The following is a 14,590-nucleotide window of genomic DNA, read 5'->3' on the forward strand; positions in this document are numbered from 1 at the left end:
TATGCTGGAGTTACTAAATTATAATTTTATCTGGAAAACAAGTTGTCCCAGTAAGATAATGCACCCTTACCACAGGAAGTTCTACATACTTGGTGATCTAGCAAACAGCTAGACTACACTGACTGAATTTTTCTAAAAACACAGGAACAAATCTGAGTTTGCCAGGATATTTATTGCACTATGAATTTTAAACAGTTTTACTGACCTGAAACTTAAGATGCAAATTCAGACCAATTTTTCTATTATAGACCTCAGCCAAACAAATCCAGGTTACTGCACTAGTCATTCTGTACATGCAGGACAGTAAGTATTTTGTACCACAAGTTACAGATTTAACAAGAAAACTAGGAGATGACAGATCTAGTAGAAACATATACATGTTATCCAAACAATTTCTTTCTTAAATTTCTGATATGCCAATCAGTGTATTCTTACAGTTGCCTTCCTGCAGCTTTGCCCCCCACCCCCCCTTTTTTTTGTTTCTACACTCAAGACATTCATCTTGGAGTTTCTTTTGTGTTATTTTAAAGACTTGTGGAAATACCTTACTTCATAATCTCCAGATTTTTTTTTCTAGATTTAACACTGTTAGCACAAAATAGATGAAAAAAAAAATACAATCTGATGATCACATACACACAACCCTGAAAATACATGCTTGTTACAATTCTAAACGATATGAAGTTTTTTATTAAGCATGAAATATTGTTCTGACCTGAACTCCAAACAGTTTATTTACTAACTTTCCAAAGTTGACTCATTTTCAGGCAGATGTTAGCAGTCCCAAATCGCACGATCAAGTAAATTCTTGCCTTCTTGAGAAGTAACGATAATAACCTGTAAATTATTGCTACAAGACCTTTCTTGTGAAATTTCACAAGTTAGCCACAGAATTACTGTTAGAATTTACAGTTCTGTATTGTATAGTGCAGTGTAACTGATTTACTGTACAGAAAACTAAGAAACCCCTGTCAACTGCTAATAGATTATCTCAAGGAAGTCATTTTAATTCTTAATATTGGATCTAGATCAATAGATAGCTTTGAAGATGAAAAAGACAGTAAACAGGACAGAGAGAATTGATACTCCTTTCTATCAAAGGTGCCATCAAACACTTATAAGGGGAAAGAGAAGGTAACTAAACCTGTGTAAAACTATAGAGATATGACTTTAGTAAAATTAACAAGCATCACTATTGCGCATCACTCCTGAAGGAAAGCAGATGTTCCAAGAATACAAATCCAAGGTATTATTAATGGATTTTACCAGAAGACCATTTGCAGTCGCATTATATGAAGATAAGCTGCCAGTGAAGTATTGTGCAAAACAGTGACTTAAAGAAACAAAAAAGCTGGGCCTAGCAAATGCAGTAAGCCTCAGTTACTTGGGAACATCAACTTTATTTCCAGGAGTGCCCTGCCCCTTTGCTTTTGTCAACCTCTGCAAATGCACAGCAGCTTCTTATGTTACACACTGCAATTCAATTTGATCATTTAAAGAAGCTACCGTATTTTTTAATATTTTTCAGCACTACCCGTATTTTGTGCCAGTCACACTAGCAGGATATAATTCAAGGCAGATCCCTTGAAAGATTTTAAATTAAATTTATTTATAAGATGGACAAATGATAAAAAATGTTGCAGTACTGTTAGACTGGCATGTAATAGAGGCCATGCACGAAAGGGAAAAGGAAAAAGTTAGTAGAAGGTGCTTTACAGGAGTTTAAAGACTTCTTTTTGATTCAGCTTGAGTCATTCTTAACATTAATTGCTCAGTGCAAAGCAGTGGAGCTTGGAAGGCAAGTATCTAGCCCCACAGCAACCTAAATTATAAAATTAATTGGATTGAAAAAGATAAAAGGAAAAGTTAGCTCAAAGTTGTCACCTCAAAAGTAGTAAATGCACAAATTTCCACATGAATATTTTTACATCCCTAAGTCCATCAAAATTCTGAGTCTGTAATACTGGATGTTATAGTTCAGCCGACACAGACTTAAGATGCAAAACACAGAATGAAACGAACTAGTGGTTTTATTTCTTCCAAAATGACAAGCATAAACATATTTCATCTTGCAGAAGACAGCACTGAAGGTGAAATTTCCAAAGTTTAAAGACTATTTATGTAAGTTACCTCTACAGACTACCCAAAATTGAAATGTTTATTCAATAAAGTGCTAATTCAAATGTGTCTACATCAGTGGTAAGCATTGCTTCTCATTATATTCCATCTCAGTAAAATCTACTTCTCTCAAATATTCAACCAAGGATATATTATTCTGCATTCAATTAGACAGAAATGCCTATCAGGAGTATTATTAATATCAGCTACAACTGAAAAAAAACCACCCTACAACTGAAGCAATTGCACTGTAACTAGTGACTTTTAAACAGGAAAAAGTAGAAAGGGCCACTGAAGCACACCAACTATTTCAGTAGTAGTTCAGTTGTATTATCTCAAACCTTTCCACATGACATACAAAACTCAACTGACACAGTAGTGAAACAGTTAAAACTTCCAGGAATTTGATTTCACCTATGCAGAATACAGGGCAATAAACTGAGGAAGGCTGAAATAAAGCTGGTGAAAAAAATAGATGCTGATAAGATGCATAATCATAGCAATCCTACATCAATTTTGTATGTTTGATATAGGACTCCTAATCTGTGTAAGAAGCATAATAAAATGTTCATTCTTTTACTGGAAAAAAGAAACCACTAATTTCCTAAATTAGGAAATACTCCCTTGGCGGCAGCAGATAAAGTTCTCCATACACTTCTATAAGACAAAAATTATAGGAGCTCTACAGAATTGAAAATAACTATACAATCAGGGTTTTAAACTGTACTGCTTGGCATTACTTGTGCTTTATGTAAGCAAACATCCAACTTCTTAAGGCCAGAGAGCACTCCCTCTCCTGTTCTATCCATCTCCAGTACGGATAAAAGCTGTCCACATTTCAGAGAGGCATAGTGCACTGCAGGCAAACCAGTGTCCTGGTTCTATCTGAGACAAAACAAGGCCTCATTACCCTGCACCTTCACAAATAATCACTCCTAATATATTGGCGAAATCAATACTTCGGATTTCCAGTCTGGACCATTTTGCCACAACTAGGTACAGGAGCAAAGATGCATTCAGTGCATCAGATCTGTGAGGACTAACACCTACTGCAAGCATACAGTGGAAGGGAAGAAGGAGCTTGACTTTTAATCTAGCTATTAGTCAGAAACACATTTGATCCCAGTTCTGAAAACTGCATGTTAACTGCACTCTGTGCTTAGACCTGCTGTTAGCACAGTTCAATGGTATGCGGCTTTTGATTTTGTATTTTTAATTGCACTGCTTCCACAACAGCCAATATCCAAAACTGTGAATGCTTAATTCTTGGGTGTTTGTTCACTGCCATGATCCTGACCCTAGATAAGCATTTTCAGTCCCTCCCTCTGGTTAACAGAGGCACTAGAGTTAATCTCATCCTGTAACAAGCCAGTTCAGGGACTTAAATCAGCAGAAAAAAAAAACGTATTAGAAAAGCGATTAACTTTCTAATGGTTCAGCTTCTTGATTTCAGGATCAGATGTGATGCAGAATAAAGCAAGCAAAACCACACAGGACTTTCACAGTCCCAACTTAGATTAGCTTCAACTACCATAAAACTACACCTAACCAGATAGATACATGCTTTTAACTTTTCTTTATTGTCTGAAAAAAAAAAAATGCTGCAAAGAATTGTTGCATACAAACTTGAAAAATCGGTCTTTCCCTCTGCTTTTGATTAACTGTATTCAGTATACCTCCCACATGATCTGGCTCCTATCCCACAAACAACCCTCCGCCGGTCACAGAATTATCTGAGCACTTAAGGCTCCATGTCCACAAGTATCTGTATTACCATCTAGTCTTATTCACAGCCTCGCTTCTATTACTTAGTAACAGATAAATAGCAATGGATTTTTAGTTTCACAGATACTAAGAGTGTAAAGTGATCTTTATGACCAGTTTCCAAAATCTGAAGAGAGCTAAAACCAAATTAACCAACAAGACGTCTAGGAGCTCCTTCCTGCCTGAAAAATACATCAAATGCACAAAATCCAAATTTGAATTCATACAGGATATCAGAGGGAACAAGAACAGAAGAAACAAAGTTCACCTTTAGTACTTACTAAAAGTTATTTATCAGTCACCTTCAAGGAAAAATTCTTGGTTTATACCTCACTGCTAAAAGCAACAGGCCTCTGAGAATGAACCCTCATGACTCCAAAGTGCGTAAGAAAATACCTAGCTAAACACCCCTTTCAAATATTCACACCACCTAATGCATCCAATTGCTTAAAGCATCCTCCTGTTTCCACAAAAGCATCTTCTGCAGTGAAAAGGAAATGTATTTTAACAGCTGTTCCACCTGTGAAGTGGCTATTGTAAGGTGCTTTAAAAACTACCACTAATTATGAAATCAAAACTTCTACAAACAAGATGTATAGGCCGCTGCACGCAAACACGTAGGAATTTTAATGGATAGTTCAGTCTGATTGGTTCAACATCCAAAAGGAATTTTATGTCCATTAAGATAGAAGCTACTGTTAGGAGGTTTTGGTTGGCTGTTGCACAGTTTAGCACAGCCTGGACTGTAACAGACCCAATGAATACAATTTCAAACATATTAACATGCAACTTTACAAGCACTGATAGTTGTCCAGTTAGGTTAATTTACAGGTTTGCATACCGCAAGGTTTTTTTCTTAAAAGTTTAGTTACAGCTGTATGTGCACAGAACAAGTTTTAAAATCCTTTCTTCAGTAACGCATCCCTTCCCTACACTATAGTTACACCTTATCAGTCCTTGCACTTTCGTAAATCTGCCACAGTAGAAACAGGCACAGAGCACAACCAATTTAGGTCGTCTTAGAGAGTACATGAAGCAATCACCACACGACTGAAATGAAACTAGAATTGTACATTGAAGTCCAGAAAAATGTAAAGACATAGATAGGTGCAAGCACGTACTCTTTGCAACCTCGACACACGGAGATATTGGGAAGAGCCTGTCAGTGAATTTTCTTGCAAATGATGGCAGACACAGACTTTCAGTCTACAAATGCGGATTTCTATGATATAGACAGGACTAAATGTTTGGTATTCTAAAAACCGACTTTGGAAATTCTGGTTTGTTAAACATCGCGTAGACTTTGCCAGGAGTCTGGCAGGGACCTAACAGACTTTAAGCCCTGACATCATTCAACTGGTTCTGCTGAAAGTAATTTGGAACCACAGTTAACACTGTGCAAGAACTTAAAATATACTGTAATAGTGGTGGCTACATCACATTTCTTTGCCTCCCTGCCCCAGTATGTTCTACAATAATGATGCAAGGAGACAACCTATATAATATAGCTTAAGCTCCTGCTCTACACAGTAAAGCAGCCTAACAATGCCTGCAGCTAAGCTCAGCCTAAAGGTAGTAAGTAAAGCCACATTTCAATTGCACTGCACCTGGTACAATAAAGCCTCCTAAACCCCAGCTGGGTCTTCAACCTTACAATACATTTACTCTCCCACCCTCCCTACATCAAACATTCCACTCTCCCTTCTCACCCTATTGTAACTTTGTACTTGCTGGAGACAGTATGGCAATTTGTTATTCACCTGGCTGCTTTTCGAAGTCCCCTCCAAACCCTGAGATCTGGGAAGCAAGATGCAGACATCCCTGCATGTCAGAGAGTTAGAGCTAACAATTCTGATTTGTCAAAGATCTTTAACATCTGCATCATACACTACCATGGGTACATTTTATGCAACACATACAGATTAACTGTACAGTCACTCCCTTATACTGATCTATGTGACTGTCAATGGAAATGGCACCCAAAAACTCAGAAGCTGGTTGTGGAACCAGCAGATGAAACCTGGAACAGGAAAGCCATATGCAATCCAACTTCTGCCTAGCTTCAGCTTCCTACAGAAAGGAACATTTATAACCGTAAGAATATTGTGCATGTAAAATCAGAGAGCCCTTCAGATAGCACTAGGTTACAGTATATAGCAGCTGCAGCGTGGGGAAAGGAGCAAGGCAAAACTGCCCCAGTCACAATGCTTTGTTGTGCCTCCTTCCACAGAGACAGTGAATTTAGGTCTATCGTGCTCTGGCTCTGTAAGACCACAGTAGTTGGACTGGCATCAACACTTACTTAAGGCATACCAACCTCACTACATAACTGGACGAGTTGTAGCCTAGGGTGCAGAAAACTTCTTGGTAGTATTGCTAGAGACAATAATATCAAATTGTGGCCTATCTTAACATCAGGAGTAAGAAACAGAAGTCTGTCAGGGTAAGACAATAAAAAAAAAGTATAGAACAGCTTAGTGAAGCTGAAGAAAAGTGATGGGAGGTAATTGACCATAACAAAATTAGAGACTTCTAGGAAACCAGAAACCAGAGGCCTCCATAAAGCAGACTGGGGGGGTGGAAATAACCCAATCTATATATGAGTTGTCTGTGGGGTTTTGTTTGTTTGTTTTGTCGGGTTTTTTTTTAAGTTTAAAGTGCACCCAATGTAAAAACAGTAATCAGAATTGGGTAAAAAGGATGAACTTCAACATGGATCAGAAAAACCAAAATCCAAGCCATATGCTAAAAATACCTGCTCTACATAGGCTACAAATAATGATTTGCAATTTTTGAATGCCAAAACCCTCTGTGATATAACATCGCATTATTAAAGCTGTTATTGTCTGTATACTGAAGTAAAAGCTATTCTGGAAAGTAATTCAACCTTTTGCATATTAAATTGTTCCTTGCAAAAGAAAATAAACCCTTAAGTCATCATTTTTCTTTAAGTTAAATAGTAATGTGTTACAAGCTACAGAAATAAACACACTACTTCAAGCAACAGTTTCATTATGCAATTCAACATCAATGTAATTTTTTAAAAGAATATATTGGAGTGGGTAGCTTAAGTGTGAAACATATTATATGCCAGGATTGTCCAAATTTTATTGTAGCATGTTCTTGCTTCTTTGTAGCCATTTACCTTTTGATGATTTAAACCATTCTGAAGAATATGTTGCTTAAACATGCTGTAAGTATACTTATTAACTTGACCAGCTTTGAGCATACAGGCTGGTAATTCATAGGATATTTTCCTAATGAGACAGAAACTGGGTATTTTACATTCTGAGCACTTGTCTTTCCTATCCTACCCCCCAGAACTGGTGATCTTACAAAGAATTTATACACCACCATATCAGAGTACGGGCCCAGACACACAGAAACATGACCTGTTTTGTGAAGAGAATGACATTCTATGAGGAAAAGCTTCTTAAGGGAGCACTAAGTCATTCGCTTAATTTTTGTAGGCTATATTGCCACTAAGGCATGCCACAGTGTTACCAACCACTCATCCCTCAATCAGGAACTTTCATCTCAAGCCCTCCAATTAACACTGATTTTAAACATAGCCCCCAACCCTAACTATCAAAAAGAGTTGTTTAGAGAAATTCTGCCAATAAGTACGAAATAGTACACGGTAATATCAAATTTAAAAAGCTAACACACCAACACTCTGCTTGCATCTGCCTAGAAGATAAGAAGTTATGACAAATACATATTTTAGTATATTAAAAAAACCCCAACAAAACTTAACTGAAACAGCAGTTATACCCCCCCATAAGAGCAAAAATACTGCACAAGAAAGAAGATTCTTTATTAAATAAGCATATTTTCATTGTTTCTAATTTAAAGGTGTTTCATTAATGCCTTACTCTGGAGGAAAAGGGTATCGTTAGAGACATACACAACCTTGTATGTTAAGCGCGAACGCTCACTTTACAAAACACCGCAAAAGTATCAGTGTAAACAGCTGAACCGTGTTTCAATTCTCTTCCGGAGTGCGTGTGCTCAGTGACCACGAACAAACGAGATCCGGAAAGCGCAGCTCCCTGCAGTGTCTATTGTCCACCTCGACCTGAATTAAAGTTTGATTACCAGAAACGCTAAGTCTGAGAGAGACATAGCTTTCGGAGCGTTGCCGGCTCTACCGGCGGCGGCCGTTGGGAGCCGTTGGGAGCGGCGCCGCGCACCCCCTGCCCCCCGCGCAACGCTTCGCTGACAGAATAAGCCCGAGTTCCTCACCATGGGTGTGTGCGGCGGGGGAGGGGAGCCCTTCCCCGACCGCGCCGCTGGGGAGGCCGGCAGGGCTGAGGCGGGCAGGGAAGTGGCAAGGGCCGCGCTCCCCTCGCCTCCCGGGGCGGCCCGCGGCGCGGCCGCCAGCGCAACGGCAGCTCCGGGCGGCGGCCAGCCCCACGCGCCGCGCCGCACGCTCACCCCCGCCGCCCCGCCGAGGCCTGTGCAGCGCGGCCAGCACCGCGCAGCCCCAGGCCGGCCCGCCCCACCGCCACAGCGGCTCTAGCCCCCGCGGTTCCCCTCAGGGAGCGGCCTGCGACCTCACCCTCCTCCCGCTCACCTGGTCGGCGGCAGCTCCCTCTCCGGACATGGCGTGTTAAAACAGGGCTGGGGCACCGAAGCCCCAGACAGATTAAAAACCCCTTTAAAAAGGCTCCCGCCGCCGCGGGCAGCTCCACCGGCCGCGCCAACCGCCGCGGCCCAGAGCTTCGGCAGCGCTAACAGCAAAATGGCGGCGCGGCGCCTCCGGTCCGGCTTTCAGCGGGGGCGGAGGAAGGAGTGGCGCCGCGCGGGGCACGCTGGGAAAAGCCGGGGGGGGTGGGCGGCCCTGAGCCGTTGCTGTGTGGCGGCGCGCGGGGAGAGTGGCGGGTAGGAGGAAGTGCGTCACGGCAGCGCGCGGCCCCGGGCCGGAAGCGGTCCGTGAGTGCGGGGCTGAGGGAGGCGCTGGTGGCGGGTGGGGCGCGGCGGCCTGGCAGCCGCGGCGGGGCCCGGTCCTCCTCCCCGGCGCTGTGGGGGACAGGCCTGCCTCCCGCCGCGTAGGGGCAGCGCGGAGCACCGGCGTCCGCCTCGGAGCCGCGGGCGGGCCTCTCCCCGAGGGGCGGCCGCGGAGGGCCCTGGAGGCCGCGGCAGTCGTACTCATGGCGCCTGTAAGGGTTGCTGAGTGGGCGTCTTCTGCCGTCGCTCGGTCCCCGTTTCCTGGCGGACGGCGTATTGGTGAAACTCTGAGACAGTGGGCAGAGACCAGGGGGGGTTTTGTGACCTCTAGCCCTCGTCCTGCGGGCTCGTCCTGGGCTGTTTCGTTAAGGAAGTGTTGTCTGTGGAACAGTCACCTCTTTGCAGCAAGCCGGCGGTCTGCCCTTGGGGAGGTAGCGTCAGCAATGTCTGCTAGCAGTAGACCCATGTCTTCCACCTCGCAAGAGCTCTTTGTTAATCAAGGAGGCAAGTTCAAAAGACAAGCTAAGAGGTCATTGTTTCAAAAGACCTCAAGGACCCAGGAAGCAGCTCCCCCTAAAGCTAATTAATTTTATTTACGAAGTAATCGCCAGTCTGTGAGAGAAGGGCTTTGAGTCTGCCACTGCAGCGAAACTGCTGTATGAAACAAATGCATTGAAGGAGGCGTGGCAGATACCAAGGTGAACGATGACTTAGCTGCCATCACAACAGCAGTGTAAGTGTTCTTGAAATTGTAGAATACAGTCACGTTTATGCAGAGATACTTAAAGTAACTTCATACTAGCACTCTTTGGGTTCCATCCTGCTTCATCTTCTAGAAGTGACTTTCTTAAACCACAATAATGTGTGGAAAGAGGACACAAGAAAAACAGTACGTAACCTTTTCTTCTGAAGCTTGAACACCCCCAAAAAGGGAGAGGATTCTAAGCATTGACTTGACCAATCCGTGGAGTAATGTTATTCGTAGTACTGAAGAATTTTGATTCTATTGTTCTTCAGAAGTGAAATACAAACATACCTATCAATCTGTCGTGATAGATAAGCTGTCCTGCTCTCTGATTTCCCAGAGAATAGTGATTTTGTGATACCAGGCTAATTTGTTGTTTCTTATGGGCCATTTCTTCCATGTCACAACAGATTCTATTTTGAAAATATTTGATACATAAATATGATTTCTTTCAAAAAAATTGCACTTCTAATTCATCGGTGTAATGTTTTTTTCATTTCCCATGTAGGAACCAATTCTTTATAAGTAATCGCTTAAATCAATGCTGGTGAAACTTCCAATTACAAAATATACATGTATGTTATTCTAGGTCTACAGGATGTCAATTGTTTAAGTGGCCTAGTTGTAATTTTGTTATAGCTCTTTGTTTTTGTGTTGAAGTATGTTTCTATTCTAATTTTAGCTGCTTCAGGTTTTGGGATTGTGTTGTTCAGTTTCATAAAATGAGAAAGGTATTTTTGAGTGATGACAACGCCAATGACATATTGCTTGTCTAGTAGAATGAGCTAGTGAAGACCAAAATGAGTGATGCGTAATGTCATTTAGACTTCTGCTTCTTACCTCTTACAGCCTTTCACCCCACATAATAAAATAACGTGCTGTCTCTTAATACTGGTGTTGCTCTTGATTTCTGTAATTGCATGCATAGAACAGACCTTGGCCGAAACCCCAGCTGTGGTAAATACAAATAGTGCCTGTTCCCTTTCTATCAAGCGTTGCTGTGATAGCTTGAGTGAACTGCAGCTCTAATACATGGTCTTACCTCTTTAATGTGTTAGTTGGAGAAAATTAAAAGAAGCACTAAAGTACAAAAAGAAAATTAAATTTTAAATTCATATTGATATATCTTACCAATTCAGCCCTAATATCTTGTCTTGTTTTGCAGTTAAGTGCGAACTTTTTCACAACTGTGTGATAATGAACGTGTTTGTGTTTTGGTGTGAATCTCACAAGAGGCAGTATTACTTACAAAACCTGTGTGTAAATGATAGGTTATGTTTCAAAATAACTTTGAAAATGTTTTCCTTGTCTTAAATTTAGAGTTTAGATATAACAGTGTCAGCGTAACTCAAGTTTTGCCTCAAAAAATGCGAAAATCTACTGGCTTGAGTTCAATAGTATTGTAAGTTTGCATTAGCTGACCCATTTGACAGGCTTGTTTGGAGCTTTCTTGTTGATGGTATGGGTGCGAATAATGGGGATGCAGCAGCTAAGCTTGTAACAACAACTTAGTTGCTAATTCCTTCTTCTTAGCTCACATGTTGTTTTAGAATGTGGCTGTTCCTTCCCTTGCTTCTGAACCTGCGTCATCTTGACTGCTCAAGGCTTCTAGCCTGAGGTAACTGGGAGCAGTGAAGACACGATTACAGGCCTGTCTGCCTGGGAAGGCTGCACTTTAATTTTCAGATGGTTTGTGATTTCAAAGCAACAGGACATTGCTAAGGTGTACTATGCTGTAGTGATTCATGCTTCGTTCGGTAATTGACATGAAACTTACTGGCAAGCTATGAGTTAACAAGTAAACTATTGTGGATTATACTACTCTGTAAGTGAGTGCTGCAGAAATTGAAGACAAATCCAAAACTGAACATGAACGAAAGACTACCTACAGTTCAGTGGTACTTAAATATTTCTGCTTGGAAAAAATAGACAAAAATGATGTGTCACTTAGAAAAAAACAACTGGAAGAAAATGAAATAGTAAAACAAATAGATGTTGAACCTTAAAGGCTGCCATGCCAAGATGTTGGCAAACCATAAAGTGGAGCAAACTGGAAAGGAAACTGCTTTCACAGAGTTGGGGCAGTGGCTGTCAAACAGAGCTGACATACCTATCTTCCAAGTGATTTTAGTTGCTACAACAGATTATTTTTTATGCTAGTTATGAAATCACAGGTTTTGTGCAACCCTTTTAGTGCAACTCTATAACTACTAAAAATATTGTTCAGAAATTTATTTTCAAAAGGATTGACTCACAGATATAATTATGTTTACAGCTCTTAGATTTGAACTGCCCTATCAGTTTCTATGGGTTAATGCTGAATCTCAAGCTACCTGAATGCAGAAGATGCTGGAAGTGTCCTCCCCACTCCATCATAATATTATTGGAGGCTGCAGGTTGTGTCACCCCTCCTCCAAGACGGTTTCAGCATATGTAGACTGAAGACATGCTGACCTGAAAACTGAGAGACCCTGCCTTGCTACTGGCTAGGGTGATGGTGGGCACTGTTGTTTCCTCAGCTGAGAGTTCTGCGGTACTTGAGTACCCTTATAGAGCCCATAATCTGTCCTTTTGTTTGTGTAAACTGACAACACCGTGGGAATTCTGTGAACTAAAGAAAGAAGGTAATCTAAATTTATATTCCCATAGGCCATAATTAAGAATGAAATTCATCTTTTTGCCAAACTGGTTTTGCTTCCCATTTGACATCCACTGGTTTAGGGTGCGATGTGTCTCACTAATTGGTTGCATCAATGGCAAAGATGAGGAAGGAAGCAAAACCCAAGCTAACAGGCTTTGCCAAGTTTTTCTTGGCCTCTGCACTGGTACTGCTGGAGTTAGTAGTGAAGAGTGAAGGAAGCAGCTGTGAGGATTTGGGTGGTGAGGAGAAGGGAACAGTGCTCAGCTGAAAACTGTGTCGTGTGAGGACCTTTCAGCTGACTGGAATGTCAGTGTGTGAAACTATTTGCATTGGTATGTGACTGGTAGGAGCTGCGGCATCAGATCTGTTGCCCAAGTAATAGTCTCTGAAATAGGTTTCTTTCTGGGTGTTTTCTCACTCTGATCCCCATGTCAGGTACAGCACAGCACTACAGAGAGCCTTTCTTTGCTCTAAATACATGATTTACAGGTGCTGAAATAGGGTATTGGAGTAGCGAGCTGCTTGCTTGTTAGGTGAGACTCGGTCGGACTGACACATGCACTGTGGGGTTTGGACTATGGAAGACCTTAATATGTCAAAGCGATGCAGCCCAGCTGTTGAATCTGTTGCTGCTTCTGTGTTGCCAGATGCAGTAGTGTTCTCATTTATCATCCGTAGTTGTCTTATTTTGTTCTAGTTCTGCCTTCTTTCCCATTCATGCCTTCTGTTGTCACTTTCCCATTGGACTACTGTAGGCAATCTGTGCAAGAAAGGCATGGTGGGCATATGTTGTGTGTGCGTTATTCCAGCTGCCAGTGCCTGAGGTGCTGGTGATTGTCATCCTGGTAGAGGTTTACAATATGGGAAGTGCAGAGAGGGTCACATGTCATGAAAGGTGTTTAGATTACTGGTGCAGTAACCTAAGTTATGTCAGCAATAGCAAAGGATGAATTTCTGTATCCCTTGTTACCCAGTGAATTGGGTTTCATGATCATAGGCTGCTGTGGAATTAAAAAGAAGGGAGTCAGTGACATGTGGCGGTAAATGATGTGGGTGTAATGCAATCAAAGGAAGTTTATTTTTTTGAGAATTGAGAGAAATTTGTCAGTTTTTAAAATTAGTTTATTTAAGGAGTGAAACCAATTTAGAATTCTAGTATATAAGCAGAAAACAAAGGTGGATGGATTAGTGAATAACTAAGGTGAATAGTGGAAAATAATTGTAGCGAACTGCATAGTTACAGTAGTGTATTTTAATAGCGTAATGATATGTTAAAATTATGGATTGAATTCTAGCCTCCTCACATCAATTCATTTGCTTGAATTGGCTATCGTTCAATGCTATTTAACACAGTATTGCCTAGTTTATTTTTGTAAGCAGCTTTTCAGCTTTCCAAGAAAAGTGTAAATAATCCATGTTTAGACTGAACAAACTTTTTAAAATCTTCTAGCATTCTTTACCAGTATCAGTAGTTGAGTTCTTTCCTTCTATAACACTACTTGCTGTTCTGGATCAGTATTAGTATTCATCAACATTTATTTATATCACCTTGTGGATTCTTTGGAAAATTTACCATAGTGAAATGAAATCTGAAGCTGGATCTCTTTCTCTGTTTAAAACTGTATTTTAATGATGAAACACTAAGCAGTGAAAATAACGCTGAAAGTTGTTTAAGCCAACAGCTGGATATCTGCAGAGGCAGGGTTACATTGTTCTTTTGCTTAAGATTTCTGGACAGATATTTATGGATGTACCATTTATAGTGCACATGCAGTGGGTGCAACATGTCCTGAATACCTTGGTGTATAGTTTGTGTGCAGATCAGTTCTCCAGTACATGCACAGTCTCGCATGTCCAGCAGCCATTTCTGTGGCATTCCTGCATGCCTACCGCCAGGCTGCAACAGTGTCCAAGTGCCTAAACTCGGAGAGAGACTGACATCCTCCAGTTCTGCCCGGACAACATTTCCAGGCAAAAAAAAAAAAAAGAAGAAATCTGGAAAAACTCATATTGGAGAACAAAGTTTGGAAAAAAACCAAACCACCCAAACCCAAAGAAACAAAAACCCAAACCAACAAAAAATCCCCAACTGAATAATGCTGTTTGGCTGTGTACTGAACTAAAGTGGAGTCCAAAACAAGCCTGGCAGCTAGAGGGATAAAGGTGAAGTAACGTGTACAAATGCAGCAGTGCAGTTCAGTAATTGCAGTGCTCTTAAAGTTTTGAGTGTTGGACTTTGTAACCTAAGTATTTTTGAAGTAGTTAAAATGTGTGTGATGACCACTACCATGGCTAGATCTCTTCTTGCGGCTTGTCCCTGCAGGCTTGTGACCACTCCGTGTCCCCAGCACTGTGACTCACCCGGGAGGTGG

The 14,590-nt window shown here is 41.3% G+C and overlaps 1 protein-coding gene across 1 annotated transcript in view; it reads right to left on the minus strand.

The window, feature by feature from the left end:
* The window catches only part of CSTF3 (cleavage stimulation factor subunit 3), a 51,383-nt gene extending 42,683 nt beyond the window's left edge, over positions 1 to 8,700 (minus strand). Inside the window, exon 1 of the mRNA XM_075427043.1 lies at positions 8,459 to 8,700. Within this exon, the coding sequence (XP_075283158.1) occupies positions 8,459 to 8,488 (30 nt within the window). The 5' untranslated portion in view covers positions 8,489 to 8,700. The remainder of the gene's footprint in view (positions 1 to 8,458) is intronic.
* Between the last annotated feature and the right edge of the window lie 5,890 nt (positions 8,701 to 14,590).

Source organism: Opisthocomus hoazin, chromosome 7 (genome assembly GCF_030867145.1).
Source record: "Opisthocomus hoazin isolate bOpiHoa1 chromosome 7, bOpiHoa1.hap1, whole genome shotgun sequence".
In the NCBI taxonomy this organism is placed as follows: Eukaryota; Metazoa; Chordata; class Aves; order Opisthocomiformes; family Opisthocomidae; genus Opisthocomus; species Opisthocomus hoazin.